The sequence below is a fragment of the Curcuma longa genome, chromosome 11 (genome assembly GCF_044706935.1).
Source record: "Curcuma longa cultivar G26 ecotype Majalengka, Jawa Barat chromosome 11, ITB_CL_G26_1.1, whole genome shotgun sequence".
NCBI classification, from domain to species: domain Eukaryota; kingdom Viridiplantae; phylum Streptophyta; class Magnoliopsida; order Zingiberales; family Zingiberaceae; genus Curcuma; species Curcuma longa.
The window spans coordinates 24,388,342-24,402,667 of record NC_133871.1 but is presented as its reverse complement, the minus strand read 5'-3'; the positions used below and the strand labels follow the sequence as shown (position 1 = coordinate 24,402,667).

The 14,326-nt window shown below is 32.1% G+C and overlaps 2 protein-coding genes across 4 annotated transcripts; one reads left to right on the top strand and one right to left on the bottom strand.

Moving 5' to 3' along the window:
• Positions 1-2,802: 2,802 nt before the first annotated feature.
• On the bottom strand, positions 2,803-8,303 carry LOC141841967 (uncharacterized). Its single transcript, XM_074730171.1, has 8 exons — positions 8,078-8,303; positions 7,453-7,737; positions 7,230-7,299; positions 6,962-7,017; positions 5,832-5,907; positions 5,708-5,744; positions 3,751-3,865; positions 2,803-3,151 (listed from the first exon to the last, which is right to left on the bottom strand). Exons 2-8 carry the CDS (start codon positions 7,734-7,736, stop codon positions 2,995-2,997), a joined length of 795 nt encoding a protein of 264 aa, XP_074586272.1. The 5' UTR covers position 7,737; positions 8,078-8,303; the 3' UTR covers positions 2,803-2,994.
• A 1,426-nt stretch (positions 8,304-9,729) lies between these two features.
• Positions 9,730-13,966, top strand: LOC141839006 (uncharacterized protein At2g34160-like). Of its 3 annotated transcripts, XM_074726648.1 has the most exons (5): positions 9,736-9,950; positions 10,148-10,196; positions 13,000-13,062; positions 13,142-13,206; positions 13,681-13,966. In XM_074726648.1, exons 1-5 carry the CDS (start codon positions 9,828-9,830, stop codon positions 13,774-13,776), a joined length of 396 nt encoding a protein of 131 aa, XP_074582749.1. In that variant the 5' UTR covers positions 9,736-9,827; the 3' UTR covers positions 13,777-13,966. The 3 variants fall into 3 exon arrangements, with proteins under 3 accessions (XP_074582752.1, XP_074582750.1, XP_074582749.1); XM_074726651.1 differs by lacking the exons at positions 13,000-13,062; positions 13,142-13,206; positions 13,681-13,966 and adding exons at positions 10,303-10,351; positions 10,438-10,723 and having other exon boundaries at positions 9,730-9,950; XM_074726649.1 differs by lacking the exons at positions 13,000-13,062; positions 13,142-13,206; positions 13,681-13,966 and adding an exon at positions 10,303-10,723 and having other exon boundaries at positions 9,730-9,950.
• Positions 13,967-14,326: the final 360 nt, after the last annotated feature.

Sequence of the window (14,326 nt, the reverse complement as noted above, 5' to 3'; positions counted from 1 at the left end):
GATTAATAAAAAAAATTAAAATCAATAAAAAACAAAATTTAAAAAATAATAAATTGAAAAAATACAAGTATTATGAAAAAAAATAATAATTAAAATTAATTGAAAATTAAAATTTATATAAAATTGAAAAAATATAATAAACAAAATTGATTAAAAATAAAACTAAATAAAATTTATATAAAATTCTAAAAATAAAATATTGATAAAAAATAATAAATAAAATTGATTAAAAAATAAAACTAAATAAAAATTAAATAAAATTGAAAAAATAACGTATTGATGAAAAAAATAATAAATTAAATTAATTAAAAAATAAAACTAAATAAAAATAAAAATATATGAGAGCTATTTTTAAATAAAATTAATTAAAAATAAAATTAAATAAAAATTAAAAAATAAATAAATAAAAAAAGGATAAAAAGGTCATTAGAAGAGAAGAGAGAAGAAGTAGGAGGGGGGTGTGCGATGATGGGGGGTGGGAAAAGCAGGCCTCATAAGAAATATATGAAATACAGAATTTGTACACTTTAGTATGATAAAAGGATAAATCAATATTTTTATATATTTTTATAAAAATTTATTGATATAAAAATTTGCGACGAATATCGACATCAAGGAGTGTGAGTGATAAGATCCTATGACGACTGTGTTATGTGACGAAGAGCAACGGTGCAAAAATCTAATAAATAAATTATTTTAATAATTAATATTTTAACATAAAGATAAAATTGAAATAAATATGTTTTAACATTTCCTTCTCTTTCTCTCCTCTTTCCTCACTTCTTTACAAACAAGGTTACAAATTTTTTTCCTTTTATTTTCCCTTCCTTTTCCTTTCCTCAACTCCTCCCAAACAAGCCGTTAGGGTAAGCATTTTGGGGGGTTTAGGTTCCATGGGTCAATTCGAGAGGTTCACAGATTCCGATCCGTTTGGAAAGGTGCGACGGAAAAATCAATTTTAGGATCGAGAATCCTTCTGTTTTTACAAAATGACCCTAATTTTAGGATCATCTAAGCATTTTTGGGGTTTAGGTTTCGTGGGTCAATTCGAGGGGTTCACAGATTCGATCCGTTTGGGAAGGTGTGACGGAAAAATCAATTTTAGGATCGAGAATCCTTCTGTTTTTACAAAATGACCCTAATTTTAGGATCATAAAGACATGAATAGAAAAAAAAAATTATAAGTCTTTGGCAAACAGATTAGGTAATAAGGATGATCATTAATATTTATTCTGATTTATTATATTATATTTATTTCTATTCTATTATATTTATTTCTATTCTCATCTCATGATTATTTAATTTTTTTTTTTTTCTTCATTTTTATATCCGTGAAGAATATCTATCTTCATCTAAGTCCAACGATAGTGAGATGATCTCACTTAGAATCTCTGCCTTGGACCTTACATTGACCATTAACTTAGACTATCTCCAATTACAAAATCCATTTGAGTGCTAGTTTAACACCAATTTGATATCATTTCAACATCAAATTTTTTTTCAACTCCAACTAAGAGACATCATTTTCTACCCTAAAAAGAATATTCCTTAGAATATTTTATTTTTCTATCTTATAATATATATTAATTTCAACATATATATTAATTTGTTAAATATTTTTATTATGATCATAATTATTAATAAAATTAATATTTTTATAGTATATAATAACTAATTTTAATTATGATCATAATATTATATTTTTTAATTATAAGAAAATAAATTTAGTACTTCCTTCTTAATTTTAGTGGAAATAATTTTGTATATTATTTAAAGATAATATACAATCATAAACAATTAAGATAAAATATCTTAAAATATTTATAATCTTAACAATATAATAATATTTTACATATTACTTATTTAAGTTAATAACTAATATAAATTTATAATATATAAAATTTACAAAATTAATTCAATTAAATTAAATAATATTAATTTATAATATTTAAGAATATTTGATGCATGTGATATTTAATACATTAATTTATTCTACTTAATACATTAATATTTATAGTATTTTTAATATTTAAAAATATTTTTAATTAAATTAATATACTAATTAATATATATATATATATATATATATATATATAACACTTGCATCATTTTGATGCAAGTGAACAGTATGACATCAAAATGGTGCCGCACTGTTCACAGACACCAAAAGTGTCTCCATTGGAGACAAATGGTGTTCTTTTTACATCATTTTGGAGTAAAAGGGCATCGGTTGGAGTTGCCCTTAATTATCATGTGGAGTCGATCGAGGACCATTGCCAGTCAAAGATCGTGTGCTTTGATTTCTTGGCCTCCAAGGGGACGATTCGATCATATTCTAATAGTAGCCAACAACTACAATTTGACACGTGAAACAAAAAAAATTAAAATTTGATCAATTATAATTTTTCGATTTACTTTTTCATAAATGATCGTGAGATTGATCGTATGAGACCACTAAAACGGCAGATTCCACCCTATGCAGGAGTGAAACAAAAAAAAAATTAAAATTGATTCACCATAAAGTGTTCAAGTGGTAGACACGCTAGCTCTCTGTTGTATTTGTGATAGATTCTTCATTCCACTTTCTTCCTAGCTGAGGGCGTTATATTGGCTGATATTTAGAATTATTTTTGTAGAGAAAGTAATATTTGATAGATGAATACGAATTTTAATATAAATTAATGAGATGTAGATTGAATTTTATTAAAAATTACATGCCACTTGAAAAAAAATACATGAATATGTGAAAACAAAATTTACACCTGTTAAGAAAAAATTCTTTAAAATAATAATAATAAATACTTAGACGTCTAATAAGATCTTATTATTTATTGTTCGGAAGGTTAAAAAACACAAAAACTACTGAAGATCTTGCTCAAATTCTGTATTCCAGCAATTGATGGATAAAAGAAAGATTCCACATATCCAATGCCCCATGAAAAGCATGTAGGAACTGCAGCAGAGTGGCATATGGTTTGGCTGGCTGCAGAGGATTCATACAATCTCCAACTCTTGCACAACGTCTTGGCCTCTGGAACCTGCCTTGACGGCTGCGATTATCTTCCTCTGAAGCGCCAGCAGCCCTATGCGCTTCCAGACGACGTAGAGCACAGCACTTGTAAATATTAGAAATCCAACCACTAGTATCACCCTGTTTTGATATATGATATAGTCAAATATTATAATCATTAAGCGTGCAACACAGTTGATGTAACATACATGAGAAAAGTAGCCGGTGCTATCAGTGTATCATCCTATCACTCGTAGAAATTTCAATTCTGACCATATATAAAAGATTAAGATTGCCTGGAGAAAACAAAATAAGTGAAAACTCGAAGATTATGTTCCAAGGACGAAGCAACAGTGGTGTTAGCATGGGCTACACAAATCCCAAATGAGCTCACTGATGCTTGAGAATTAAATACGGTTGTTGCCGTATTACCCCTCACTTCCCAGTACAAGTTTTTCATTTGTCTTTTGTCTTTGTTGTTTTTTAGTGTAATCTATGTGATACTTTTCGATTTGCATTGCCAACTTTAGACATGATCCTGGTTTAAGCAATATATCAAGATTGATCCGTCAGCAAATTTTAATAGTATATGAACTGTTTGTTATAACAACCAAACTTAAGCTTTTTTACTTGTTTGATCTAATTTTGAGACATTTGATATCAGGATTTGTCATGGCACCATGCATCAGCATTTCAATTGTTAGGTCTTCACATGAACAAACAATTGATAATATCTATACCTGTCAAGAACATCTTGCCGACGCATTGTGGATAGCAAGTTGCGCGTGCGCATTAGCAGAGGCCGGTGTCCTTTGTATTCACTTTCAGCTCGTCTCAAGACACCCGTTGATTCCTCTGCATGGCACATTCCAAGGTAGGAGAATGAGGGCCATATTCACAACAGTCAAAACTTTTTTTTTTTTGAAAAACACAGCAGCGATAATTTCAAACGGTCTTCATAGAAGTATAGACAAGAATAATAGAAAATCGAGAATGGTGTACATATCAAAAAATACATTGTCAATCCCTTCTCACTCATGGTATATAACCAAGCACAAGAATAAAAACCAGAATAATAAGTGCTAAAGATTTGATAGGACAACCATTAACTCTTAAAACATTATCCTGTCGGTATAAACCCAATTTATCTATATCATAGATTGAAATTTTCCACAAGCTTAACCAAAGGAGCAAATTGCAAGAGTGCATAACAGGGATCCATGACATGTTAGGAAGAGCTGAATCTGTGAATTTTATATTTTAAAAATAGAATATGTTTTAAAAGTATATGTCGTCAGATACCTGTTTGAAATCACTATCATGCTGCAAATGTGTGGATAACATGGGTTACATCTGAAGCTTTCAAAGGTTAACCTGAGATCATTCACCCTATAACCAATATAAAGCAGCTAGACCAAACGGTTTAATGTCCCAATGACAAGCAACTTACACGAGCATACCAACAATCTCCAGTAATCAGAGACTAATTAAGGAACCAGATAATGGACCAACCTGATTTTCATTCAACTTAGCATTTAAGATAGTCAGTAGGTGTCATTTTTCAATGCTATATAACTATACATTAGAGCCACCAACTACTATTCCGCCATTTACATAGATCAATTTAACCCAAACTTGGCTATATAATCAAACAATTGAACCCATCTTAGTCTACAATCAGGCATGTTATCAAATAAGAAGGATAATAGTAGGTTAGATCACAAAATTATTGTACTAAGTTCAACGATTCTGCTAACCTAAACACAATGATATGATCAAGAATTAAAGCCATCTTAATCTGCCCTCAAGCATGCTATAAAAATAAGTTATATTACAAAATGATTGTACAAAGTTCAATTTTTCAAGGAATCTCTAGAACCAATTCTCAATTCATTTGGTGTTTATCACAATGTTTAAAGTGTCAATAGGCTTTGGTTGGCTTGGTCAACCTGTATCATTTTCAGATTGTCAACCGACAATCTGTACAAACTTGTTGGTATGGTGCTAGTGTTGATACAGTGCCACCTATGGCAAGGTAGTAAAATGCAATGCTGGACAGGACTATTTGCATCTTATCTTGCACTTCACCTCTTTACCTCCGAATGCAAGTCTGTAACAACTAAAAAATAATTGAACTAAAATTTAAAATTTTGGTCGAAACACAATGATATGATCAAGAATTAAAGCCACCTATGGCAAGGTAGTTCAATTTTTCAAGGAATCAATTCTCAATTCATTTGCACAATGTTTAAAGTGTCACAACCTGGACTATTTGCATCTTATCTTGCACTTCACCTCTTTACCTCCGAATGCAAGTCTGTAACAACTAAAAAATAATTGAACTAAAATTTAAAATTTTGGTAACTGGTCATTTGAACTGTTAGCCAATGTTGATCGATCAAGGTTTCTTTTTCTATTATACCTCCTATGCACCTAAGTAAGCACAAGGTGAGAAACATCTCTCTCCCTTGGTTCTGTTTCTCCATCAAATTCTAGTTTCTACTCCGAGTAAACAAGGGGCTTAGAGTTATTATTTAAAGTAGGATGGTGTATATTGTGATATTCAGCATATTAGCAATCAGCACCATTGGTAATCAACTGGCACACAAAAAAATAGAGGATATTTATCTTGTCAATGTAGCATAACTATCAGTGCTCAATCTTATTCTTTGAAAATCTAAAAGAGATTGAGTATACCAAATGTTGCCAAAGTACTTGCACTTCTTTCTACTTCCTGTACAAAGTTAGGTAATTGGTCTTTAGGACTATAATGTTGACGAAGTAGTTGTAGCTTATATGTGCATCATGCCTCAATACTAACCTGAACCATAAGTTGGCGCGTACGGCGGAGGCCCTCTGTAATGCTTTCTGCAGCCGATGTCATTCCAACCTTTGTTCTACATCCAAGAATAATTGGCCCACTATAAGCTTTTATGCTTAAAAAAATTCATTAAATGGAACTCAAAGGGCTTTATTTATCATAATCTGGAACTCAATTTTTTTAAGCGAACAAAATATATTACTTAATATAAATAGATGAAATCTGCTTTGAACGTGTCGAGATAAGAAAGAAACTAGAGCAGTTATCAAACAATAAACCTCCAAAATTAGGATACAAATCTCACAAGGCCATAATAAAGGAATTTTCATATAGAAAGATGCGACTTCGGAGTAATCAAAAACAAACATACGTGCATAAATTCTAAAGGACGGGATTTAAATTTTGTTATCTACTGACTGATATGTGGCAATTACCAACCTGACCAAATTTTGGAATACACGATAGTAAATGCCAATTAGCCAGGTATAATGTAAGCCATTCAAATCTTTAAATTATTTACAATTATATTTTGTTTTTTTTATTCTACAGGATAACAATTCATCATCAAGGCATGTGTTTTTTTCAACTATTTGAGTTGGCTATATGAATTATGAATCTTATTTCTTCAGAGCTCTTACAACAATAAGGTTAAAATCCATGTTTAGAGATTTGGACAATTTTCATATTGGCTGTCTGTGCATCACACAATCCTCACCCTTTTCCATTTAGGCTTTTTCATCCTTGCTAGCCAAAGCTATCCCTCCCCCTTCTTTTCTCCCTGCCTCCTCCCTCCTCTTCCATGTTTGTGACGAAGGTAAAAAACTGATACCGTGCATCTTGGACAAGTCCAACTACATATTTTGTAGCCTATAAATGCTCCGCATGGACCATTATTTAAAAGTTTAACAATTGTTCTAAAAACAGATAATGGAGCAGAACTTAATGCCAAAACATACTTAATCATAAAAACAAAGAGTAGCAATATTATCGTATTGTTTCCCCTTCTAATATTGACTAGCCAATCACTTGGAATATTTCTTACCGTCCCAATTGAAAATCCATCTATATATTCTTAGAATAAGAAAAGTGCTACTTTAGAATTTATCAATGCAACAAGGTAGATAACATACTGCAGGTTACGTCTACGGATGGTTGACTCTTCTCCACCTCCTAGAAGAAGCTCTCTCTGCATGGTAAAAATCCAATATTAGAGACAACAAACAACTAAAACCAAATAAAGATAAAGTTAAAGAGAACAAAATAATGTAGTAAGTTTTGTACGTGATATATATTCACCTGATGACTTGCAAAACATAATGGATAGTATTTTGGCATATTATTAGGAACTTGAAGACGAATTTTAACCATCACAGGGAATTCAAGTTAAATAATGGTCACCTCTTCTTGAGCAGCTTTTCGAATGTTGTTTTTGGCTTGCAAGTTGGCATTCCTCAAACTCTTATGCAAACTAAATAAATGGATACAAAACGAATCAAGAAAGAGAATATTTAATTTCAGTGAATACAGTAAATGCTTGAGAGTTGAACGCATACATAGGGAATTAAAATTACAGAAACATTATCTTCAGAGCATCACGAGAAAAATTTAGTCAGAAACTTACCTTTGATATTGTTCCTTCCAAAATTCTAAGGTAAGCTGAGCAGATTGAGTTTCCTCTTCTGTTGAAAGCTGCTGAGCCAAAAAATCAAGTTTAAACTGCAATGACCTAAGCACTGCAAGTCCATCTTGTGCAGCACCGTTTAACCGAGGAAGTGAATTTGCTTCCTCTGTTCCTTTTCCAGACGTTCCGCAACTTTCTATCAACCTGATACGATCTTGAATCTGGACAACCGATTGATCCCACTCCTTCTTCACTTTTGCAACAGCTTGTGCAACCTCATCCATTCTAAAATTGTCAACACAAATGCAATCAGACCAATGCTAAAAATAAAAAATGAAGGAGAAAGATGTGACAGATAGAACAAAAAGGAGATAATTTTTTTTTCTGTGAACAACTGTCGAAATTCATGCAGTGGAAGAAATTTTATTTTTCATTTCTAGTCACAACTACCACGCTACCATCTTAATGTTTTCACCCACTATCCTATGTTGTCTCTATAAAAACAAAGGGTTTGCCCAGGCGCAATTGAACGCCAGGAACTTTCTCCACCTCACTGTAGTGAGATCCGTCCGTCAAACGTGAAGGAAAAGGGGCTGATCGCGAAAAAACCACTAGATCTGCTCACCGGAGGGAACGTTCACCGTCCGCAGTGTGGACAAGGGGCTGAGGTTGCGTCTCGCAACCGAGATACTCACGGACTCTCGTGAGAGGAGACTAAGGATGACCTCCAAGAAGCGTAGCGGCCGGATCCTCTCGCGCGCGGCCTAGGGAGGCTATGGCCAGCGATCCGCGTGGGCGAGTGAAGTCTGGAGAAGATGAGATCGGAAGGGGAGGAGCCCGTTATCCCGAAGGCAAGTAATCGGAGAACAGCGAACTTTCAAAATGCTCCAACTATTTAAGAGTTTTTTCAAAATACCCTCACGGTTCATTTACTAAAACACCACCTATAAATTTTTATTTTATTATTAAAATTCCATATCCAAAATTTATATTTATATATATATATAACCTTTTTGAATCAGTAATTTATTAATATTTTCTTAATAAAATAATAATTTTCAAAGATATTTTAATATTTTAAAATTGTTTTCTGAGTTTTATTTTTTTTAAATTTTATTGTGGACTGGTGCAGTGGTGCTAAGGTTAAAATACTCAAATTTGCCCAGGTTGAAAAGAGATGGGGATTCACTTGGCTTTGAGCATTTGGTGGCTAAAATTAAATTGAATTTTTTATCAAATAAATCAATCAAATTTATATAAAAAATTAATTCAGTTGATAATCAAATTAATTAATAAAAAATCGATAATCAAATTAATTGTTTTTAAAATAATAATAACTTAATTGATTTAATAAAAAATTAAAAATCTTAATATTTGTATTATTTTAATAATAAATTGATTTAATTAATTTAATTCGATTGATTATTTTGATTCGATTATCTCGTAGTGGATTGGAGAACAGATAAATAAAAAGGGGTGAACAAATAAGCAAAAAAAAGGTAATTCCGAATTAATTCGATTCCATCGATTATTTCACGAGTAATTGGAGAAAAGAATAAGTAAAAGGGGTGAGCAAAATCGGTTTAATCTATTTAAAACTTTTTTAAAAAATGATTACTTAAATTAAATTGATTAAGTTTTGATTATAAATTTTAAAAATAGATTAAACTAATAAAAAATAATAAATTAATTAAATTTTATTTGAAAATAGTTATTTAATTTATTCAATTTTAATAATAAAAAACGATCAGTAAATGAATAGAGTGATTTATCGATATGACTATATTTGATACGATTATGCTTTTAACTCTTATTTGATACATTTATTGAATTCAAGAAGGATCATTAATTTATTTTTTTAATTTAAAATAAATCAAATATTTATTTGTTAGTTTAGCGTTTAGTTTGGTAAAAAAAAATATTTTTATTTATTTATTATGTAAAAAACCGATTAAATAAAAATATTAAATAATTTATTAAACTAAATTAATAAATCATATTCTTATATAAAAAAGTTTTAAAATATAAAAATTTTAAACAATTAAAATAACACTCTAATTAAAAGTTTAAGAATATTTTTAAAAATATAAGTTAAATTTAAAATTAAGTTAAGCTTGCATTTTAATAGCTTTTATCAAATAAATTTTAAAAAAATAAGTTTTAGTTCGAGTTCACTCATTTACAACACAAAACTTAAAAGGGCGAAGTAGGCGGATCCAATTTTGGGATCCGATCCAACTCCGAATCCGATAGATACCAAAGGTTTCGATCCCGATTGGGCTTATCCCGCCTGTTTCCTTCCTCTTCCTCGACCGCAGCCACTGAACGCGATTAGGGTTAGGGTGTCTCTTGCGCGCGGAGGAAGCTAATTGCCCATGGAGGAGGTCACGGAAGGCGTCAACAATATCCAAATCTCCGATGCTGATGGCCACAAGAAGAATCGGATCCAGGTCTCCAACACCAAGAAGCCGCTATTCTTCTACGTCAACCTCGCCAAGGTTCGACCTTCATCGTCCTCTTGAATTTCTATTCTAGTTTTTTTGTCGGTATTAGTTGAAAATCCCTAGTTTTATGTGTTTTTATCTCGCTGGCCGCCGAATACTCCAGTTTCCGATGATACTCTTCTGCCTCTATCTTGTTTTGTCGTTGTTATTTTCTTTGTTGCGCTAAATTGATCATGGTTATACAATTGCAGAGATACATGCAGCAGCATAACGAAGTCGAGCTATCAGCTCTTGGAATGGGTGAGTTCTCTAGTTTATGGTGTTTTTATTTTAGTTCTTTTGGTAGATTTTCAGTTTATTAGCATGATTAAGTGCTTATATTATTTTTGTGTTTTTCCTCCATCAGAGACTCAGAGTTACCATTCAGTGAATTCGTTCATTATATTATTACTCAGGTGGATGTTCTCAGAGTCTGTCTTGTTCCTTTTTAGATGCTTCAATGCGCTGATATTTTCTTATAATCAAATTTTATCTTTTATAGGCATGTGCGTCTTCTCTTGATTGTACCTCAAATCAATTTCAACACGATGTGTTTGACACAGCTATTTGGGTCGGGATACATGAATGTTTTATGCCATTGAAATTTATGCAAGACTATAGTAAATTATACCTTGAACAAATATCTTAGTCGAAGTAGGCTAGCTTGAAATAGAAAATTTGGCTTTTAAAATAGAAACTTATGAACAAAGTTTGGGTTTATGAAAACTCATGAACAAGCTTATCAACGAAGTCAACAAAGCCTACTGAAATTAGAAAGAAAGTGAAAATGAAGGTATTTATATATATTTAATAACAAAATGATTATGAATTTGGGAAAGAGTTTGAGTTTAAGAAAATTATTAATTTGATTTATTGTAATATTATGTCTAAAAGTTAATGCGAGCCATGGTTTTAATTTCATTCTTTTATGTTTGGGATGGGAAATACTTATGTCTTGCCTGCTGATCAGCATGTGAGGCACTTTGAGACAAGCAATATTGTTGACAGTGAGCTGTCTTCCTTGATTCTGCAAGTGTGTTGAGTTGCGAGCTGTCTTCCTTGCCTTCAGAGCCATCTCCTTGTCCTCTGTCTTCTTATTATGCTCCCTCCTTATTGATTTCCCATCAGGCTCCTTTCTCTTCCTCACTGGTGCCACTTGCACCATGTGTTAGCATTGATAAAATGACATCATACTTTTTATTCCAGCTGGGGACCTTGGCACAACACTTAATTATAAACTTTGATATAAACATAAAAGGAAATAAAAAAAAGGTAATGAGTTATTTGAAAACAACAGGAAGAATGATTAACGGGGTACTAAGATGCAAAATATTTTTTGTTTGAAATTCAATAAGGATGCTTTGAAAATGGAAGATTAATGTATTCATGTTAAAATGTAGGAATTTAGATATTATGAATAAATTAATCATCAATAAGGATGAATTAATGTTGACATTTCATAAGAAAAGTTGGGTTTGCTGAAATAGTAGGTGTTTTTGGAGTTTAGTGCAAGCCTCATATACCTCTTAGGTTCTTGTATAAGATGAGATAAGATCATTCATACTTCATGAGTTTAATTGTGTGGGTTGTAAAGAAAAAACACATGCAAAAGTTGCTATTAGCTGAAATGAGAATTTCAGAATGATGGAGATTTGGGGTTACTTGGAGAGAGAGAATAAAAATGCCAGTGATTCTTGAATACTTGGATCTTAATTGATGGTTTGGTAAAGAAAATAGTTGTAAACATGTTGAGAGGCAACCAGCAGCTTCTTTAGTTAGATAAGTTTCAATACTTAGAGTTGAAATGTGAGAACTAATGTAGACAATCATAAATTTTGGTTGAAATCTACAGAAGTCTTTATAATGTGTCTGTTAGTTATTTCTGATGATTTGATCTAACATGGATCTTAACAGAGTGAAAAAAGATATGATTCATGTTGCTAACCACAAATATTTGGGGTAAAGTCGTTGGATGTTGGCTATGCATGCTCATTGAATTAGTTTGTACATGACATGATCATCAAAACCACGTTAAGAACTAGGTTTATTGAGATTTAACTAGTTTCCTTGGTTTGATGCAAAATTAAAAGTTTGAGATAGTTTTATTGTCTTTGAAACTTGTGGGTTGGATATATTACAAAGTCTAAAACTTTCAAGCTAGATTTAATTTGTTGTGTTTTGAGCCTAAAATGTACGAAATCACCCTGTATTAATAATTTTTGACTGCCTAATAACCAATTGGATCCAGGGAATAACCACTTACACAGTGATGTGTTGAATACAGCCAAAATTGCACCTGTAACCCATGTCACTACACTAAATTAGTCGTGTTTTTTTCCTAATAGTTCCAAAATTTATTTTGCTGATGCTACTCCATCACCGTGGTTGATATATCATAAATAATCATGTATGGTGTATGCAGAAGATGATGTATGTTGTGCCTATTTGATATGTTTGTGTCTTTTAATGTTTATCTAGCTCTTGGAATTTCTCTCTTAAATCTTTAGTGCAATAGTTTTGTTTCAACTTCCATCCTTTGATGGTCTTTTTCATTAGTTGACACACTACTGATCCCGTTTGTTTCATCGCCTCATTGTCTCCGTCACTATGCATCTTTCCACTGAAATTATCCTAGTCAAATAAAATCTCTATAACTACTCCAGCTTCTTTGTAATGCATGTTTAAGTCTCTCTTAGTATCTTGTTCGATATGATCTTCTTTGGACCGATTCTCCTAGTATTCAATCTTCACTGTAGCTGTTAGCTTTATGAACTTTGACGTTGGAGTTCGTCTTTTTGGTGATTGGGAGTTCATCTTTTCTGTTCTCACTCTTGATACTGCATCTGTAATATTCAAACTCATTTACTTTCAAATTCAGCATTTAGGACTATGATTGCTTTGTCAAGTACAGCATTCTGCAGGGTTATTGATATAAGTATTATTTATTACTGAATTTTTATTTTAATTTATACATTACTTCACATGTTATGTAAATAGCAAGTAAATTCCTTTTGTGATTATCTGCTTTTAACTATTAATTAACCTATCATATTTAACTTTTCAGCAATTGCAACTGTTGTCACCATTGCAGAGATACTGAAAAACAATGGACTTGCTGTTGAGAGAAGTAAAATTCTCTCTTTTTCTACTTTTTTGTCCCTTATTTAAAGTTCCTAAGAGATTGAATTTTGATCAATTTGGTGCAGAGATTACGACATCTACTATTGATATCACCGATGAATCACGGGGCAGACCTATCCAAAAAGCCAAGGTACAGATTCAGTATATTGTAGTATTAATATTCATTTGGTAGGGTATTGGATTGCCCTTGAATTTGTTTAACTACAAATAAAAGTTGCAAAAGAACAGTTCACAAACATCTGGTTCAGAGGAAGTGCTAATTACAGTTGTTCATTTAGGAAAGCGTCGTAAAAACATGAGCAATAACAATATAATCAAGGCATTAATAGCTCCATATTTAAATTGCCCTTTGAGATGCCACATGTGGCACTTACATCTTTGGACTTGAAATGTAGTGCTTCACAATAAAAATTTGCAAGTGGAAAATTATAGGAACACCAAAATCCAACTATAAGTGCAACACAAAAGTTGCAAAAGTAGCATGTTTTTGTTTAGTTCAATCAATTGATTAGTATAGCATGTTTTTACTTTTTATCTGCGTGTGATTATAGCTGCTATGCGTCGTGTGATGCTCTTTATCTAATGGTTTGTGTTCCGCATCCAGATTGAGATATTGTTGGGCAAGACAGAAAACTTCGATGAACTAATGGCTGCTGCAGCCGCGGAGAGGGAGTTGGCAGACGGCGAAGAGCAAAACTGAAACTGAAGTAACTCTGCCTTTTTAAAGCATGCTGGGTTGATCTGATTGTCACATTATAAGAGCTGGTTTGTTGACTGGTGTCGAAGTATTGCCGCCATGTTTCTTGCAAAACTTGCATGTGACTATTTGTTAGTCATTGTAATGGGTAGACAAGTCCTTAAGACGTAAGTTTGGAGGTTCTTTGATTTCATTGTGTTATCATGGGGAATCACTGCGACGATCAGCATTGGAACTATATATAAATGTTATGTTCGTCTCCTATGTGAATGATAAATACCCTACTTTTTTTTTTGTTATTTTGGGCACCTGAATTTTCCCCGTGGAGTGGACCTATGGCTAATATGTAGACCTGACCTTGGGCCGGGTTTAAATTGGATCCGGCCTGGATCTGTAACCGGGTCAATGGACTAATTGACTGTTGACTCAGTTTGTTGAGTTTGAATCGTAATCTTTTACAAGAGGTGGAATTCGTTATCCAACAGTTTCATATAGTCGGTCTCACGATCATCTGTGAGGAGGTAAATTGAGAAATATAGTTGACTACGACGGA